At 46.8% G+C, this 16,271-nt stretch overlaps 2 protein-coding genes across 3 annotated transcripts; both read left to right on the top strand.

Annotated features, from left to right (window-relative positions):
* Positions 1 to 844: 844 nt before the first annotated feature.
* Positions 845 to 16,144, top strand: LOC127616740 (choline-phosphate cytidylyltransferase A-like). 2 transcript variants are annotated; one of them, XM_052088538.1, is made up of 9 exons: positions 845 to 863; positions 8,856 to 8,963; positions 10,066 to 10,165; positions 10,264 to 10,380; positions 10,740 to 10,891; positions 11,002 to 11,080; positions 11,370 to 11,512; positions 11,585 to 11,773; positions 14,653 to 16,144. In XM_052088538.1, the coding sequence occupies exons 2-9, from the start codon at positions 8,856 to 8,858 to the stop codon at positions 14,875 to 14,877; spliced, it is 1,113 nt and encodes a 370-aa protein (XP_051944498.1). In that variant the 5' UTR covers positions 845 to 863; the 3' UTR covers positions 14,878 to 16,144. The 2 variants fall into 2 exon arrangements, 1 of the variants encoding a protein (XP_051944498.1); XR_007967167.1 differs by lacking the exons at positions 845 to 863; positions 10,740 to 10,891; positions 11,002 to 11,080; ... (1 more) ...; positions 11,585 to 11,773; positions 14,653 to 16,144 and adding an exon at positions 5,555 to 6,522 and having other exon boundaries at positions 10,264 to 10,319.
* On the top strand, positions 8,856 to 14,877 carry LOC127587601 (choline-phosphate cytidylyltransferase A-like). Its single transcript, XM_052046018.1, has 8 exons — positions 8,856 to 8,963; positions 10,066 to 10,165; positions 10,264 to 10,380; positions 10,740 to 10,891; positions 11,002 to 11,080; positions 11,370 to 11,512; positions 11,585 to 11,773; positions 14,653 to 14,877. The coding sequence occupies exons 1-8, from the start codon at positions 8,856 to 8,858 to the stop codon at positions 14,875 to 14,877; spliced, it is 1,113 nt and encodes a 370-aa protein (XP_051901978.1).
* Positions 16,145 to 16,271: the final 127 nt, after the last annotated feature.

Consider the following 16,271-nt stretch of genomic DNA (forward strand, 5'->3'; position numbering starts at 1 on the left):
AAAATCTTGAAAAACCTGAGGGAATTGTTCCTGAAAATTATATTAGTAACAAAGGCCCGAGAAGTAGGCATGCGGTTAAACAGGACTTGCCTCTCCCAAACTTTTAGAAGCGGCTTGTGTGACGTCATGTGCAGTGGTGGCACGCCTGCCACTGGTACTTGTTATTGTGCGGGCTTTTATAACATGCGCACAGCTGCACTCTTCAATCAAAATGAAGCCAATGGGAAAATCCGCTTGCTGGCTTTTTTAAAAATAACAAACTCACCTGTTGGAGGCCTCTTGCTTTGTTCGCCGCATATCTGGAAGTGGCCTTCAACAGGAGAAGCTCGTCTGCCTCACACTCCGAGAAGTTTAAAAGGCGGCTTGGGTTGCTGGTCGACAGCAAATTGTCACCAAAGGCCGCTTTATGTGTACTTCCAGTGATTTTTTTTTCACGCTGGTTTTTAAAAATGTCTTGACTTTTTTTATTTGTTATTTTTTTGGGGGAGCAAATCATTTTTTGGAGATATTTTGTTCCTTCTAAATTTGACCTACAGGCCTAATAACCTTTGGATGGATTTAGAATGATATTGTTTGATAGTTTTTGCACCTTATGTGGGTTTGCTGTTGTCCTTGAATGGTCATTTTTATGCAAGCGAGCCCTTTGCGTTGGGACAAAAAAAATTACAGCATGTGGTTATTTTGCTTTTTAAAAGAGAGGATCTTTGATACATACATAAATGACATTTATTAAGAGCACTTTTTTAAAACAGGAGTTTGTGTTTTGTCCATATTTAGAATGTCACCACATTTCTGTCGTACTGATTTAGAAAAATAAACAAAACAGTGATATTCCCCTTCATGGTCGAAACTAAAGGTTACAGGTAGGACTTTGACTATTCTCAAATACAGCAGAAAGTAAATGGCTAGGACTGCATCTGTCCAAGTCTACTGAAAAACAATAAAATACTTTATAATGTCACTTTTTTTGAGATATCAATCTTCTCAATAATCTAATGAATTTAAAATGAAAATAGGGGTTTTAATTTATAGATTAATTAGATCAATTAATTACAGATCATAATTAATTTCATAATTTTTTAATCGCTTGTCAGCACTAATTATGTAAAAACGACGCGAGTTGGTAGCAGCAAAATCATCTCACTAGTGGCTTCAAGCTATTTATTTGCACTCTCCGTTGAAGTTTACTGTCAAACTTCCGTATTTTCACGACTATAAGGCACCATTAAAAGTCTTAAATTTTCTCCAAAATGGACAGGACACCTTATGATGCGGAGCGTCTTGTGTATGCGCTGAGTTCCAAAACCTGACTGACAGCCGACACGCTGTTTATATAGAGAAAAGGTGGAAGTGACTGTGGACAGGCATGCGGCAAAGAAGTCCGCCAATGAGTGAAGGGTGGGCGTGTAAGTGGACGCTAAAGGGGCGCCCCTAGCAGGTACCAACATCTGTATAGAGTGTGGCTATCAAGTCAAGTCAAGTCAACAGTATTTATAGAGCACTTTCAAACAGCCATCGCTGCATACAAAGTGCTGTACATGGAGCAATTTAACATGCACAATAAACAGTAAGACAAATCAGTAATAAAGGCGGTAGAAAGCACCAAACAGTAAAACCAAGAACAAATCTAAGTCGTGCTGAGTCGAATGCCAAAGAATACAAGTGAGTTTTGCCGAATGTTCAGTGGGAGGTCATTCCAGAGAGAGGGACCAGCAACAGAAAAGGCTTGATCCCCTCTGAGCCTTAGTTTAGTTCTTGGTACTTCTAATAATGTCTGGTCGACAGACCTGAGGCGCCGGGCAGGTGTGTAGGGGCGGATGAGCTCAGAGAGGTAACGTGGCGCGAGATTATTCAGAGATTTGAAAACAAAGAGGAGGATCTTTAAAGTAACTCTTGACTTAAGATAAGGAGACCGGGGGCCCAAGTCTACAGGATGGAATGTACAAGGGCCACTGGGACCAAACAATATTACCTCTGTCTTCTTTTCGTTGAATTTCAAGAAATTTTGTGCCATCCAGGTTTTGATTTCTTCCAGACAGGATAGGAGTGGGCTTAATGAGAAGGCGTCTTTCTTGCTCAGTGGGACATAGATCTGGCAGTCATCTGCATAGCAGTGGAATGGAATACCATGTTTCCTTAAGATGGAACCCAATGGGAGCAGATACAGCGAGAACAGCAGAGGCCCCAGAATTGAGCTCTGTGGAACACCACATGACAGGGGAGCAGTGTGTGACTCAGAGCAGCCAAGGCTGACACAAAAGGTCAGCTGTCTGTCTGTCAGCTGGATGGGACCTAAACCACTGAAGAGCACTGCCGCCAATGCCCACCAAGTGCTGCAAACGAGTCAGCAGAATACTGTGATCCACTGTATCAAATGCTGCAGTTAAGTCCAATAAAACCAGACACACGTGGTCTCCAGAGTCATTTGCCAGGAGGATGTCATTAGAAACGCGTAACAGGGCTGACTCCATGCTATGCATCGTCTTGAAACCTGACTGGAAGACCTCCAAGATGTTATGTTCATCCAAGAAAAGTTTCAACTGCATGTGCACCACTTTTTCCAGAATTTTGGAAATGAAAGGCAGTTTGGAAATGGGCCTGAAACTTGACGGCACATCTGGATCAAGACCAGGTTTCTTGATCAAGGGTTGGACCACAGCATGTTTAAACTGTTGGGGAACTACACCAGAAGAGAGACTACTGTTGATGATATCCAAGACCGATGCGCCAACACTCGGGAGAACCTCCTGAAAGAAGTGCGGGGGAAGAGAGTCGCAAGGGAAGCCAGATGGCTTCGTCTGGCGAACTACATCCTCCAAAAGCGCCAAGGACACAGTTTGAAAAGAATTTTGTACAGCTGAACGTGGAACATGGACAGAGGGGTCAGATGCGGTATTTGAGACGGGAGTCCTACCTAGAGACCTTATCAATGAAAAACTGAAGGAATTTGTTGCACATCTCGGGTGAAGAATGCCGAGCAAGTAGGCAGAGGGGGTTTGAGTACAGAATCTATCGTTTTAAATAGTGCGCGTGGGTTGTGACAGTTAGCTTGAATAAGGTCCGACAGATATTCTCTTTTGGCCTCTTTTACTGTGAGCTGGTTGTTATGCCAGCAGTCTTTCCAAATTTGATAAGAGATATGCAATTTGTCTTTTTTCCACTTGCGTTCAGCTTTGCGACACCCTTGCCTAGCTGCACGAGTAATGTCGTTAAACCAAGGCTCGGGTTTAGGTTTTGGGAGCACAGTTTTTCCTCTCCGTGAGCCCTCACCTTACCGTGGTGGAGGGGTTTGTGTGTCCCAATGATCCTAGGAGCTAAGTTGTCTGGGGCTTTATGCCCCTGGCAGGGTCACCCATGGCAAACAGGTCCTAGGTGAGGGACCAGACAAAGCACGGCTCACAAAGCCCCTTAAGGACAAATAAAATCGATGGTATCCAGTTTCCCTTGCCCGGACGCGGGTCACCGGGGCCCCCCTCTGGAGCCAGGCCTGGAGGTGGGGCTCGTTGGCGAGCGCCTGGTGGCCGGGCCTACACCCATGGGGCCCGGCCGGGCTCAGCCCGAAGAGGCAACGTGGGTCCCCCTTCTCATGGTCTCACCACCCGTGGGAGGGGTCAAAGGGGTCGGGTGCAATGCGAGCTGGGCGGCAGCCAAAGGCAGGGACCCTGGCGGTCCGATCCTCGGCTACAGAAGCTAGCTCTTGGGACATGGAATGTCACCTCTCTGGCAGGGAAGGAGCCCGAACTGGTGTGTGAGGCAGAAAAGTTCCGACTGGATATAGTCGGACTTGCCTCCACACACAGCCTAGGTTCTGGTACCAGTCCTCTCGAGAGGGGTTGGACTCTCTTTCACTCTGGAGTTGCTCACGGTGAGAGGCGCAGAGTAGGTGTGGGCATACTTATTGCCCCCCGGCTCAGTGCCTGTACATTGGGGTTCACACCGGTGGACGAGAGGGTTGCATCCCTCCGCCTGCGGGTGGGGGGACGGGTCCTGACTGTTGTTTGTACATATGCACCAAACAGCAGCTCAGCATACCCACCCTTTTTGGAGTCCTTGGAGGGTGTGCTGGAAAGTACTCCTGCTGGGGACTCCCTTGTTCTACTGGGGGACTTCAATGCTCACGTGGGCAATGACAGTGAGACCTGGAGGGGCGTGATTGGGAGGAATGGCCCCCCCGATCAGAACTCGAGTGGTGTTTTGTTATTGGACTTCTGTGCTCGTCACGGACTGTCCATAACGAACACCTTGTTCAAACATAAGGGTGTCCACGTGTGCACTTGGCACCAGGACACCCTAGGCCGTAGTTCGATGATCGACCTTGTGGTCGTGTCATCGGATTTGCGGCCGCATGTTCTGGACACTCGGGTGAAGAGAGGGGCGGAGCTGTCAACTGATCACCACCTGGTGGTGAGTAGGCTCCGATGGTGGGGGAAGATGCCGGTCCGTCCTGGCAGACCCAAACGTATTGTGAGGGTTTGTTGGGAGCGTCTGGCGGAATCCCCTGTCAGAAGGAGTTTCAACTCCCACCTCCGACAGAGCTTTTCCCATGTTCCGGGGGAGACGGGGGACATTGAGTCTGAGTGGACCATGTTCCGTGCCTCTATTGTTGAGGCGGCCAATCTGAGTTGTGGCCGTAAGGTGGTTGGTGCCTGTCGTGGCGGCAACCCTCGTACTCGCTGGTGGACACCAGCAGTAAGGGATGCCGTCAAGCTGAAGAAGGAGTCCTATCGAGCCTTTATGGCCTGTGGGACCCCAGAGGCAGCTGACGGGTACCGACTGGCCAAGCGGAACGCAGCTTCGGTGGTCGCCGAGGCAAAAACCCGAGCATGGGAAGAGTTCGGTGAGGCCATGGAAGCCGACTTCCGGACGGCTTCGAGGAAATTCTGGTCCACCATCCGACGTCTCAGGAGGGGGAAGCAGTATCTCTGTGGTTGAAGTCACCGATGTGGTTAAAAAGCTCCTCGGTGGCAAGGCCCCAGGGGTGGATGAGATCCGCCCAGAGTTCCTCAAGGTTCTGGATGTTGTGGGGCTGTCCTGGTTGACACGCCTCTGCAACATCGCGTGGTCAACGGGGAGAGTGCCTCTGGATTGGCAGACCGGGGTGGTAGTCCCTCTTTTTAAAAAGGGGGACCGGAGGGTGTGTTCCAACTACAGAGGGATCACACTCCTCAGCCTCCCTGGTAAGGTCTATTCAGGGGTGCTGGAGAGGAGGGTCCGTCAGGAAGTCGAGCCTCAGATTGAGGAAGAGCAGTGTGGTTTTCGTCCCGGCCGTGGAACAGTGGACCAGCTCTACACCCTTAGCAGGGTTCTCGAGGGTATGTGGGAATTCGCCCAACCAGTCTACATGTGTTTTGTGGACTTGGAGAAGGCGTTTGACCGTGTCCCTCGGGGAGTTCTGTGAGGAGTGCTTCGTGGGTATGGAGTACCGAACCCCCTGATACGGGCTGTTCGGTCACTATACCACCGATGTCAGAGTTTGGTCCGCATTGCCGGCAGTAAGTCGGAATCGTTTCCAGTGAGGGTAGGACTCCGCCAAGGCTGCCCTTTGTCACCGATTCTGTTCATAACCTTCATGGACAGAATCTCTAGGCGCAGCCGAAGCGTTGAGGGGGTCCGTTTTGGTGGCCTCAGTATTGCATCCCTGCTTTTTGCAGATGATGTGGTGCTGTTGGCTCCTTCAAACAGGGCTCTCCAACTCTCACTGGAGAGTTTCGCAGCTGAGTGTGAAGCGGTTGGGATGAAAATCAGCACCTCCAAATCTGAAACCATGGTCCTCAGTCGGAAAAGGGTGGAGTGCCCCCTCCAGGTCGGGGGGGAGATCTTGCCCCAAGTGGAGGAGTTTAAGTATCTTGGGGTCTTGTTCACGAGTGAGGGCAGGAGGGAGCGAGAGATCGACAGGCGGATCGGTGCAGCGTCTGCTGTGATGCGGACGTTGTATCGGTCTGTCGTGGTGAAGAAGGAGCTGAGCCAAAGGGCGAAGCTCTCAATTTACCGGTCGATCTACGTTCCAACCCTCATCTATGGTCACGAGCTATGGGTCGTGACCGAAAGAACGAGATCCCGGATACAAGCGGCCGAAATGAGTTTTCTCCGCAGGGTGTCCGGGCTCTCCCTTAGAGATAAGGTGAGAAGCTCGGTCATCCCGGAGGGGCTCCGAGTCGAGCCGCTTCTCCTCCACATCGAGAGGAGCCAGATGAGGTGGCTTGGGCATCTGATTCGGATGCCTCCTGGACGCCTCCCTGGTGAGGTGTTCCGGGCATGTCCCACCGGGAGGAGACCCCGAGGAAGACCCAGGACACGCTGGAGAGACTATGTCACCCAGCCGGCCTGGGAACGCCTCGGGATCCCCCGGGGAGAGCTGGAAGAAGTAGCTAGGGAGAGGGAAGTCTGGGCTTCCCTGCTAAAGCTGTTGCCCCCGCGACCCGGCCCCGGATTAGCGGTAGAAGATGGATGGATGGATGGAGCACAGTTTTTGAAGGAGCCACCAAATCCAGGATGGCACGGCATGATGAGTCGAACCAAGAGGTGAGTTCCTCTGTGTTAGACGAGGGTACGCAAAGGTTATTAAAGGCATCAGAGAAACGACTAGCATTGCGAGGGTTAAACATTCGGTGTTTACAACTAGGAGCTGCAGATTTCACAGCAGCATGCGATAAGACTACGTCAAATAAAACTTCCATGTGATCAGAAATCCCATTTTCAAGGACCTCCAGATTTGACACCGGTAGACCATGAGCATGACCATGACCATGAGCACATGGCTATGTGCATTATTGAAAAAAAAATTCTGTTTTGGTTTCTAAGAACACCCGAAAACAAATTCTACAAAGAGACACGCCTACGAAGCTCAGTTCAAATTTCAAGCCATCGGTTATGCTTTTGGCATGCGTGCCCATCTCACAGCAGCGGTGAAAAACCAAGTCAAGCAAATGAACTCTGAGCTTGCCGTTATTCCCGGAGGCTTGACTAAAGAACTCCAACCGCTGGACATCAGCATCAACCGGGCGTTCAAAGTAAAGTAGCGAGCGGCATGGAAACAATGGATGATCGATGGCAAACACAATTTTGCAAAGAGTGAGAGGCAGCGCCGGGCGAGATACGCCACAATTTGCGAATTGATTGTGTCTGCTTGGACTGTTGTTCGAGTTTTTGGCAAAGCCGGCTTCACGAGAGGGAACACTGCGTTTTTGATTGATTACGGGTACATGCACAATTGTTCAATTCTGATACAGAAGATGAGGACTTTGCTGGATTTCTGGGTGATGATTGATCGAAAAACGTGAGTACATTGTACGATGACTAAATAAAATACAACGGAACTCAGTTTTGCTTCCGTTGCCTTTTTAAAAACGTGTTTTTAGCTTGTATCCGTATGTCTTGGCATGCTACCGTATGCTTCAAGCTAACGTGTTTTTAGCGTGTGCGCATGCATGCCGTATGTTTATGCTGGCGTATGTTTTACCACTGTAAAACTGCGGCCAATAATACAGTGCGTTTTGTCTATGTGTCAAATACAGAAATAGCACCCGTTAATGATACTGCGCCCAACAATATGGTGCACCGAATGGTCGTGAAAATACGGTAAACAAAATTGAGAGAATTACACCGTGTGTCCTGGAATCAGTTAAGGAACAATGAAAAATTCAAGAGATGGGCTAAATACAGGATCATTAGTTGAGGTGTTAGAACCCTTTAAGGCAGGCATGTCCAAAGTCCGGCCCGGGGGCCAAATCCGGCCCGCGGTCGAATTTCATCCGGCCCTCGGCCCCTGTCATAAAATCAGTGCCGTCTGGCCCTCCGGTTGGGCGCAATGGAACACGTGTTGCATTGACAGAGGTCTCATAGACTGGTGAGTGATGTTTCATAGAGTACTGCTTCCCTCTAGTGGCTAAATGAGTAATAGCATTCACTAAATGAGTAATAGCATTTAGACACTAGAGGGCATCACTCACGAGTTAACAAGACATCACTGCGTGCTTATATTGACTGATATGTCATATTTCAAATGATCCTTGCAGTTGTGGATATGTGTATTGCTTGTTCATTTCCCTGTTGTTCGAGTCAAAGGTTTTGTGACTATTGAAAAGTCACGGTGATACATTTTATGTTTCAAATCAATCAATTTGCTCTGAGGAGACTTCCGTTTAAGAAAAAGTCAAGTGAATAAGCAGTTGCATGTGATATACCTGTTTCAAATGAACCAAAAGAAATTCTTAAGATTGTTGAAATTCAAATAAAAATGGAATTGTGAAACAGACTGGCTTACTAAAATTTGTTGAACAATATTGTTGTTCAATGTAAAGAATGTCAGCCAAGGTCGGCCCTCCGACATTTTACCACTTAAAATCTGGCCCCCTTGGCAAAAAGTTTGGACACCCCTGCTTTAAGGTGTATGGGACACCATTCTTACAAATGTCAAGTAAGCAGTAGTTCCCAAGCAGGGCTACGTTGGCACGTTGCAGGGGTTATGAGCTGTTTGGGGACGCATTATGCAACGGTCATGGCACCATTATGGGTGGCAATTGATCCTGGCTCCAATGTGTATGTAAAACGACTGACCAAGGGCCAAATTAATTGAAACAGTGTGTCTCATCCATCCTCAGAAGCACAAGAAGAGAAATTTGCGCTAACTCATCGAGAACGGGGGAGCAGATGCTGATTATGTTGTCTAAAAGGAGCAGTGTGTGCGACCGCCGCGAGTCACTCAGCTGACAGTTAGTCACACCACGGGGTCATCCGAAGTCAGCGGGCATTGAATATGGGCGCCCTTGCGTCAGTGATATGACGTGTGACTTTAGCTGGACGCCGCTCTGGCACGCAGCAACTGTCATGGTCGTTTGTCTTGACCTCTGACTCAGATGCAAAGCACCAGCACGCCACTTCAGTCCAGGAAGAGGAAACGAGACATCTCCAATGTGGACAAGGAGGTGGGAGAAAGGATCGGCAAAATCCCCAGATGCACCGTGGTGAGTTGGCACCGCGGGTGTGTGTGCATGTCAGGTTCATGTGGTAACAACTTTGTTGCGATTGCACAATCAGAAGAGCAAGGGAGCACGGGCCTTGTTTGGTCATGAAAAGTTGCCGCGTTGTTTTACGTTAACAGCTACAGGGTCCCATGATCACCGCCTTCGCTCTTCCGTTGACACATACCGTCTTCCACTTTCCAGAAAAGTAGTACGCCATAATTTTCCTTCACTGATTTAAAACACAACTCTCGCTAAAGACTCTAAAGTCAATTCTGGATCTAAAATGCATTTTAATTTAATTTACACACTACAATTTCAACGCTCTTCATTAAATCTGCTCTAAGTGAATTTACACTTTACACACGCACGCCAACACACACACACACACACAATATTGTAGAAAATATAATTTATTGTTATATATATTTACTGATTGAACGCATGGAGTGCATTATTTCAGACCAACTTTAAGATAGCTTAGTCCATAAGAATCCACCCCAAATGATCAAGAATTTAGATATTGGGGTGTAACAGTCTCTCACTGAAGGAGCTTTATAGACCTATGCGGTATTATCTCGCCTTTTTTTTTTTCTTACGTTGTGAGAAAATTTGAATTGCCGCCGCTATTTTGCAGTCAACTTAACAACAAGCGGTAAAAAGCTCAAGCGAGTGAACTATGTTTCAAAACAATGAGGCCAAGTGCTTTCTTCAATTCGAAGTCTACTTGCTGCAACCACTTTGGTTGTGAAGGTCCACTAGCTTACTGCTAACACACATTGTAAAACACAGCAGATGTTCATGTTGCACACATTCTTTATCCTCTGCAAAATCAACTCATTATTGTAGCTTAGTTGTGAAGGTCTTCTGTTTCATCATCAACTCCCTGTGCGGGTAGTAGGTCTTTATCTGCCTCCTAGTGGTGCAAGCGCGCACACCAGGAGCTGCACAATGCATTAAAGCAAGCAATTGTGACGCACCAACGCAACATTTTGTGTGTGACCCCAAACCTTTGAATGGTATGGTTTCTCATATGTCGTGTGGAAAGAGCTGGGCAGGCTCTTGAGTGCTGCTTAACCTCTCATGTCGATTGGGGCTCCTTTAGGGGTTGAAGGAGCCAGCGCCTTTCGCCGACGAGCTGGTGCCAGCGAATTCGCAGCCTTACCAGAGGGTCTGCATGGAAGAGGCCAAACGGGGAACGCCGCGTGAGTCAAACTTAGCAGTGATCCTTCCTTCCCTCCACCACCTTTTTTCTGTTGATGTCCACAGAATTCATCACTCGTGCCCTTTTCTGTCTGTTCAGCGGAAAGGCCCGTGAGGGTGTATGCTGATGGGATCTTTGACGTTTTCCACTCAGGACATGCCAGGGCTCTAATGCAGGCCAAATGCCTCTTCCCAAACACACACCTCATAGTCGGAGGTAAGTGTGTGTGTGTGTGGGGGCGTGGGTGCCTGTACCTGCACCTGCACCTGCGTTTGGCTTTCTTGTTTCCAGGAGATCGACCGCTGGTTTTATTATATCGATAATCGCCGATTTAATAACACGGTGACCTGCGGCTATTCGTCGAAAGCGGTCCGCCGCTGTACAAATGAATTTTTATGGCCCAATATAGCTGGCTTTTGATCAGGTGCGGTTTATAGTCCGGAAATTGTGGTAGATTATTTTTCAAAATTGCTCTGCCTTATTGAGCACTATAATTTGCAGTGGTGTCGAACCGGACTCCCTTTGGCATCGTAATCATGTGGGGGTTATCTCACTTCTGTTTTTCCTGTTTCAAGTCTGCAGTGACGACCTGACGCACAAGTTCAAGGGCTTCACGGTCATGAATGAAGACGAGCGCTACGACGCCATCCGACATTGCCGCTACGTGGACGAAGTGGTGCGCAACGCCCCCTGGACGTTGACGCCAGAGTTCCTCGCCAAACACCGCGTGAGTGGATGAGAGGCCCTACGAAATTGTCACTTTGCTGTTTTAATGTTTTTAGTTTTGTTTTTTTTTAATGACTGAACCCGCTGTGTCACTTTCATTGATTGGGCCAGATTGACTTTGTGGCCCATGATGACATCCCGTACTCCTCGGCTGGCAGTGACGACGTGTATAAGCACATCAAGGAAGCAGGTAAACAAGCCCGTGGCGGGAGAATATACAAACTGCACACGGGATGGAAGCCGGAAACCTCTCATTGGACACACTGATATTTGGAACTGTTCATTCTCCCCTCCGCCTTGACTAAGTTCCAGTTCCAGCTTTCAAAAAAAGCTCACAAAAATCCTGCCGTTGTGTCCATGGAGTGGAAGAGCATTTCATTGTTCCGCCTGACACTATATGTCGCTGGCATAGATAGATAAAGGGGTGTAACAAAACCCAGTTTGCATCAAGGGTTGAAAACCTGCTGTGCTACCCACAGGCATGTTTGCGCCCACCCAGCGGACAGAAGGCATCTCCACCTCTGACATCATCACGCGCATCGTCCGCGACTACGACGTGTACGTCAGGCGCAACCTGCAGAGGGGCTACACGGCCAAGGAGCTCAACGTCAGCTTCATCAACGTAAGCAAAGGCCCGTCGCCTTCGCATCTTGTCGGGAGCCAGCACTGATGTGTGACGTGACCGTGTTCCCAGGAGAAGAAGTACCATCTGCAGGAGCGTGTGGACAAGGTGAAGAGGAAGGTACGAGACGTGGAGGAGAAGAGCAAAGAGTTTGTCCTCAAGGTGGAGGAGAAGAGCATCGACCTCATCCAGAAGTGGGAGGAGAAGTCCCGGGAGTTCATTGGCAACTTCCTGCAGATGTTCGGGCCGGAAGGAGCTCTGGTGAGAATGTAATGTCGTGTATTCGTTTTGATGACACAGAGAAAAAACATGTCAACAGGAGAAGTTTTGTAATGGGAGCCAGCTGCTGGAAATGAAGAAAGTTTTTATTTTTTTGGGAGGTGGGGGCAGGCACGACGTTGCATTTTTACATGTCATCCCACAGATGGGCGCACCCCTCTCTGCCGAGACAAGTTAGTGACATGCCGGCAAACCAGACTGAAAGTGTCCATAAAAGACAAAGAATCTCCAATGTTAGCAATCATTTCATACTTATGTATCAGTGAAGACAAAGTGCAATGCAAGCCACAACAGGACATTAATGTTTGCTAACACAGATAATGAGGTAATATCATATAGCCTACGGGTCAGACATGGCTGCTGGCTCATTCGCTTCATTGCACAAACGAACGAACGAAAGAAAACAAAAGACGACCTAAGCACCTTCATACAAGAGCCAACTGACGCTGTCACTCATGACGCTCTAGCACCATGCTCTCCACAAACATGCGGTGTGATAAACCGGAGAGGGGGCACCCATCATCCGGGCGCACCCCAGCCCAGTGTCGAACGGCGTTCCGCGCGGCCGGAGCCGCTAACCTTGACCAACCGGGGGGCGGCGGCGCTACGGTATCGGCACGTCTAGGCGGGATTCTGATTTAGAGGCGTTCAGTCATAATCCCGCAGATGGTAGCCTCGCACCATTGGCTCCAAGCACATACACCAAATGTCTGAACCTGCGGTTCCTCTCGTACTGAGCAGGATTGCTATCGCGACAACACATTATCAGTAGGGTAAAACTAACCTGTCTCACGACGGTTCCCACATGCTGTTAGTGTAGTATTTTTCGACTAAAAATTTAGAGTTTTTTTTTTATGCCTCGGATTACGACCGAAAATCTGTTATCGATCAAACTGAGCGCAAATGAATGCGCCACTCGACTCCTCTCGCCTTCGATACACGAGGAAGTGACGTGTCCTCGTGTAGCGTTCCATTGTGAGCTGACGTGTTCAATAATGATTTTTTTTTTTAAAAAGCATCCAATGTGAGCGGACATGTTCTATAAAGATAAAACAATAGCATCATAATTGTTGACATCTACACAAATCGGACTGTTATTTCTGCATTGTGTATCGGCCCCTAATCATGGCACCAAAGAAAGCAAGTGGAAGTAGTAAAGATGGTGGAAAAAAAGAGGAAAATAGTGTGCAAAACTATTTAATTTAATTAAGGAAGATTTGAAATATGAATCAGGTGTACGTGTGTCTGTGTTGGCTAAGGAGTTCGGCATGCCGAAATTGACGATCAGCAGCATCCTAAAAAGAAAGATCATCTTCAAGTCACTGATGTGGCTAAAGGATCTCGTGTAAGGCAACCATTATGGCATTGTCTGCTGGTCAGGCAGCATCTCAGCCCGGGACAGAAAGAGACTGGAGCGACTGGTCAGGAAGGCCAGTTCTGCCCTGGGTTGCTCCCTTGACACTCTGGAGGAGGTGGGCAACAGAAGGATGCTAACTAAGCTAAAAGCTATGATGGCCAGTCCCTCCCACCCCCTCCAGCCCGCCCTGACAGCACTTGGTAGCTCCTTCAGCCAGAGACTGTTACACCCGCGCTGCAAGAAGGAGAGATACCGACGCTCGTTCCTACCGACTGCTGTCAGGCTGATGAATAAAAAATAACAATCATAATAATAATAATAATTAAATGATGTGAAGGAAAATTGTAAATAGTACTGCGATTTATCCATTTTGTGTTCATATTGCATTTAATTGAAAGATGTTTGTCGTTTTTTTCTCTTTCTTCTTTCTACATACATTGCTGCTGGAGGCTGTAAATTTCCCCAGTGTGGAACGAATAAAGGATATCTTATCTTAAATATTAGAGGAAGTGGAGAAACTTTTGCTTATTTTCATAAATGAGAAACGGCTAGCAAGATACGATTACAATACGATACAATTGTATGGAGATTTGAGAAAAAAGGCTTTATTAGTTTAAGGTGTAAAATAATGTAATCTATAATTGTTACGATGAGAGAGAGATGTTACTTGAATTTTTATGTTACAATGTTAATGTTTGTTAAAATTGGTAAAAATAAAACACACGTTTGTACAGTATTTTACATCTTACCTGCTCTCTTATTACATCTGTATACAGTTTATGGTGTAAAATAGTAAAAGAATATGCTTTTAAAAAGTTGTTTTCAAGAATTGGAATGGATGAAAATTTATTGCATTGATTATAATGGGAAACGTGGTTTCAGTTTTCGAACAAATCTGTTTTCGAACAGCCTTCTGAAACGGATTCTGGACGAAAACCGAGGTATGACTGTACATAAAAATAATTTGTCTGAACTATTGAAAAAAAGTGTAATGTTTTCTTATACAAAGTACAGTGGACTTAGCCCAGGCATGTCCTTGAGGGCCACTGTCCTGCCTGTTTTCCATCTCTCTGGGCTGCAACACACCTGATTCAGATGATCAGCTCATCAGCCAGCTCTGAAGCAGCATTAGAACAATCCTGATTATTTGAATCGGGTGTGTTGCTCCTGGGAAAGCTGGAAAACAGGCAGGACAGTGACCCTTGAACAGCATGACAGAATTGCACATCTTTATGAATAAATGTTGCGCCCCTGAAAGTGGTCGATACTTGATGATCCCAACACAATAATAGCAACCCAAACAATGGGGAAACATTGCTGCACACTTATTTAATCCTAGTTTGGCAAAAACCAAAGCGGCCACCTTCTCTACCCTCAATCGCAAATAACCTCATCTGCCTCCCCAAAAAAACGCAACAGATTTTTGTCTTCAATCAAGAAAAAATATTAATGTTAATAAGAGTCTCTCTGGTGTGTGTATGTGTGTGTGTGTGTGCGAGAACAGAAGCACATGCTGAAGGAGGGCAAAGGTCGCATGCTGCAGGCCATCAGCCCTCGCCAAAGCCCCAGCAGTAGCCCCACTCGCGAGGAGCGCTCACCCTCGCCCACCTTCCGCCTGCCCTTCTTCAACAAGACCTCCCCGCCGCCCTCGCCGTTGCCTCACCACAGCGGGGCGCGGGGCTACCTCATCAGTGAGGACGACGACGACGACAGCGAAGACGGCAACTAGAATCGCCTCACCTGGCCACTCTGAGTTAGTTTTACTTTTTGATTTTTCCCCTCCAACACCCGGCGCTGTTATTTTGGTTGTTGGAATTGAGCACTTGTCACCTGTTTATAGATTTGTATTTTCTGATTTTTGTGCACTACTTCATCACATGCTGTTTGTCAGTTGGCCTGGTGAATGGGTCTGCAAAGAGTTGGGAAATTTTCTGTACATTTCCATTCTGATGTTAACCTCAACCTCTTAAAATAATGGTCTGTGTTTTTGGGGGGCGGGGGTTCAGACAACAAACAAAAGAATAACCTATTTCTAATTAGATTACATTATTAATTTCATTCCAGGTGTAGAATTGAAAAATCTGTTTAAGGATTTTTTTGACAATTTTAGCAGAGATGTAGATGTTTAGTATATGTTAGGGCAATTTATTATTTTTTGTCAAACTATGACTTTGGCCATTATTTTAAGGCACCGACAATAATGAGCCATCCATGCAAAAATATATCACTCTCCTTAGATGGCACATGTAAATCGGAGGAAATCTTTGTTTTACTCAGATTTTCCCCCAACTGTATTTAAATTCTCTATTAAGAGCCAGCCTTCAATTTTGTCAATTCCCAGTTTACTCTCATTAATGACTGGAAAAGTGAATGTGCAACCTTAATCATGAGAAATGTTGACTCTATTGACTTACTTTTGGGGTTATTCACGTCCATGTATGGAGCCACAGTCCAATTTTAATGGTGATTTTTACAGCTTGTTCATGCAGTTTTACAACTTATTCTTGTTTTCTCCTACCTCTGAGCAAAAGAAAACAGACATGTTTCATCTACTTCAAAATTCTGAGCATGTCTTGTATACTAAAACCAAGTGTCATAGCACTCTGCGGAGGGGCGGGACTTCTGTTACACTAACTGTTCCTAATTTAAGGCACACCTTAAAAAAGAGACCATCATTACCTTTTGTAAAGGGTTAGTCATTTCATTCGATTGCGCATGTGGACCTGGTGTTGTGGCAAAGCAAGTGTCCCCAGTGTTATAAATTGGGATCGCGTTCATTGTTGGAATACTGTAATCACATCGCTCATGTCGGCATGGCTGACGGAAAATGTTCTGTCGTCTGTGGGATAACTAATGTCAACCAACAACTCCTGTGGCCACTTGTAAGTCAGCCACGTGTACATGTTATTAAGTGTATATTTTAATTGTTTGGATTTTACTGTTTGGATAGGAAAGAGTAAAATGGGATAAAACTATTAAACGTGTTGGCCAAAGAATGTGTTGACTGTGTGACAATTCTGTTGGTCAAACTCTTGTGCCCACGAGCGCCCGGTCTCAATATTATTGATGCAGTGAGTACAAAATGTCTTGCAACCACAATGCACACGACTGTTCAAAGATTTG

Source organism: Hippocampus zosterae, chromosome 15, assembly GCF_025434085.1.
Source record: "Hippocampus zosterae strain Florida chromosome 15, ASM2543408v3, whole genome shotgun sequence".
In the NCBI taxonomy this organism is placed as follows: domain Eukaryota; kingdom Metazoa; phylum Chordata; class Actinopteri; order Syngnathiformes; family Syngnathidae; genus Hippocampus; species Hippocampus zosterae.

What these genes read in the sequence shown, in the direction of transcription:
- LOC127587601 (XM_052046018.1), top strand. Translation starts at nt 8,856, where the DNA reads ATGCAAAGCACCAGCACGCCACTTCAGTCCAGGAAGAGGAAACGAGAC. An exon ending in AAATCCCCAGATGCACCGTG is followed by an intron (nt 8,964 to 10,065) that starts GTGAGTTGGCAC and finishes GGGCTCCTTTAG; the next exon opens with GGGTTGAAGGAGCCAGCGCC. An exon ending in TAAGCACATCAAGGAAGCAG is followed by an intron (nt 11,081 to 11,369) that starts GTAAACAAGCCC and finishes TGCTACCCACAG; the next exon opens with GCATGTTTGCGCCCACCCAG.
- LOC127616740 (XM_052088538.1), top strand. Translation starts at nt 8,856, where the DNA reads ATGCAAAGCACCAGCACGCCACTTCAGTCCAGGAAGAGGAAACGAGAC. An exon ending in AAATCCCCAGATGCACCGTG is followed by an intron (nt 8,964 to 10,065) that starts GTGAGTTGGCAC and finishes GGGCTCCTTTAG; the next exon opens with GGGTTGAAGGAGCCAGCGCC. An exon ending in TCGGGCCGGAAGGAGCTCTG is followed by an intron (nt 11,774 to 14,652) that starts GTGAGAATGTAA and finishes GTGCGAGAACAG; the next exon opens with AAGCACATGCTGAAGGAGGG.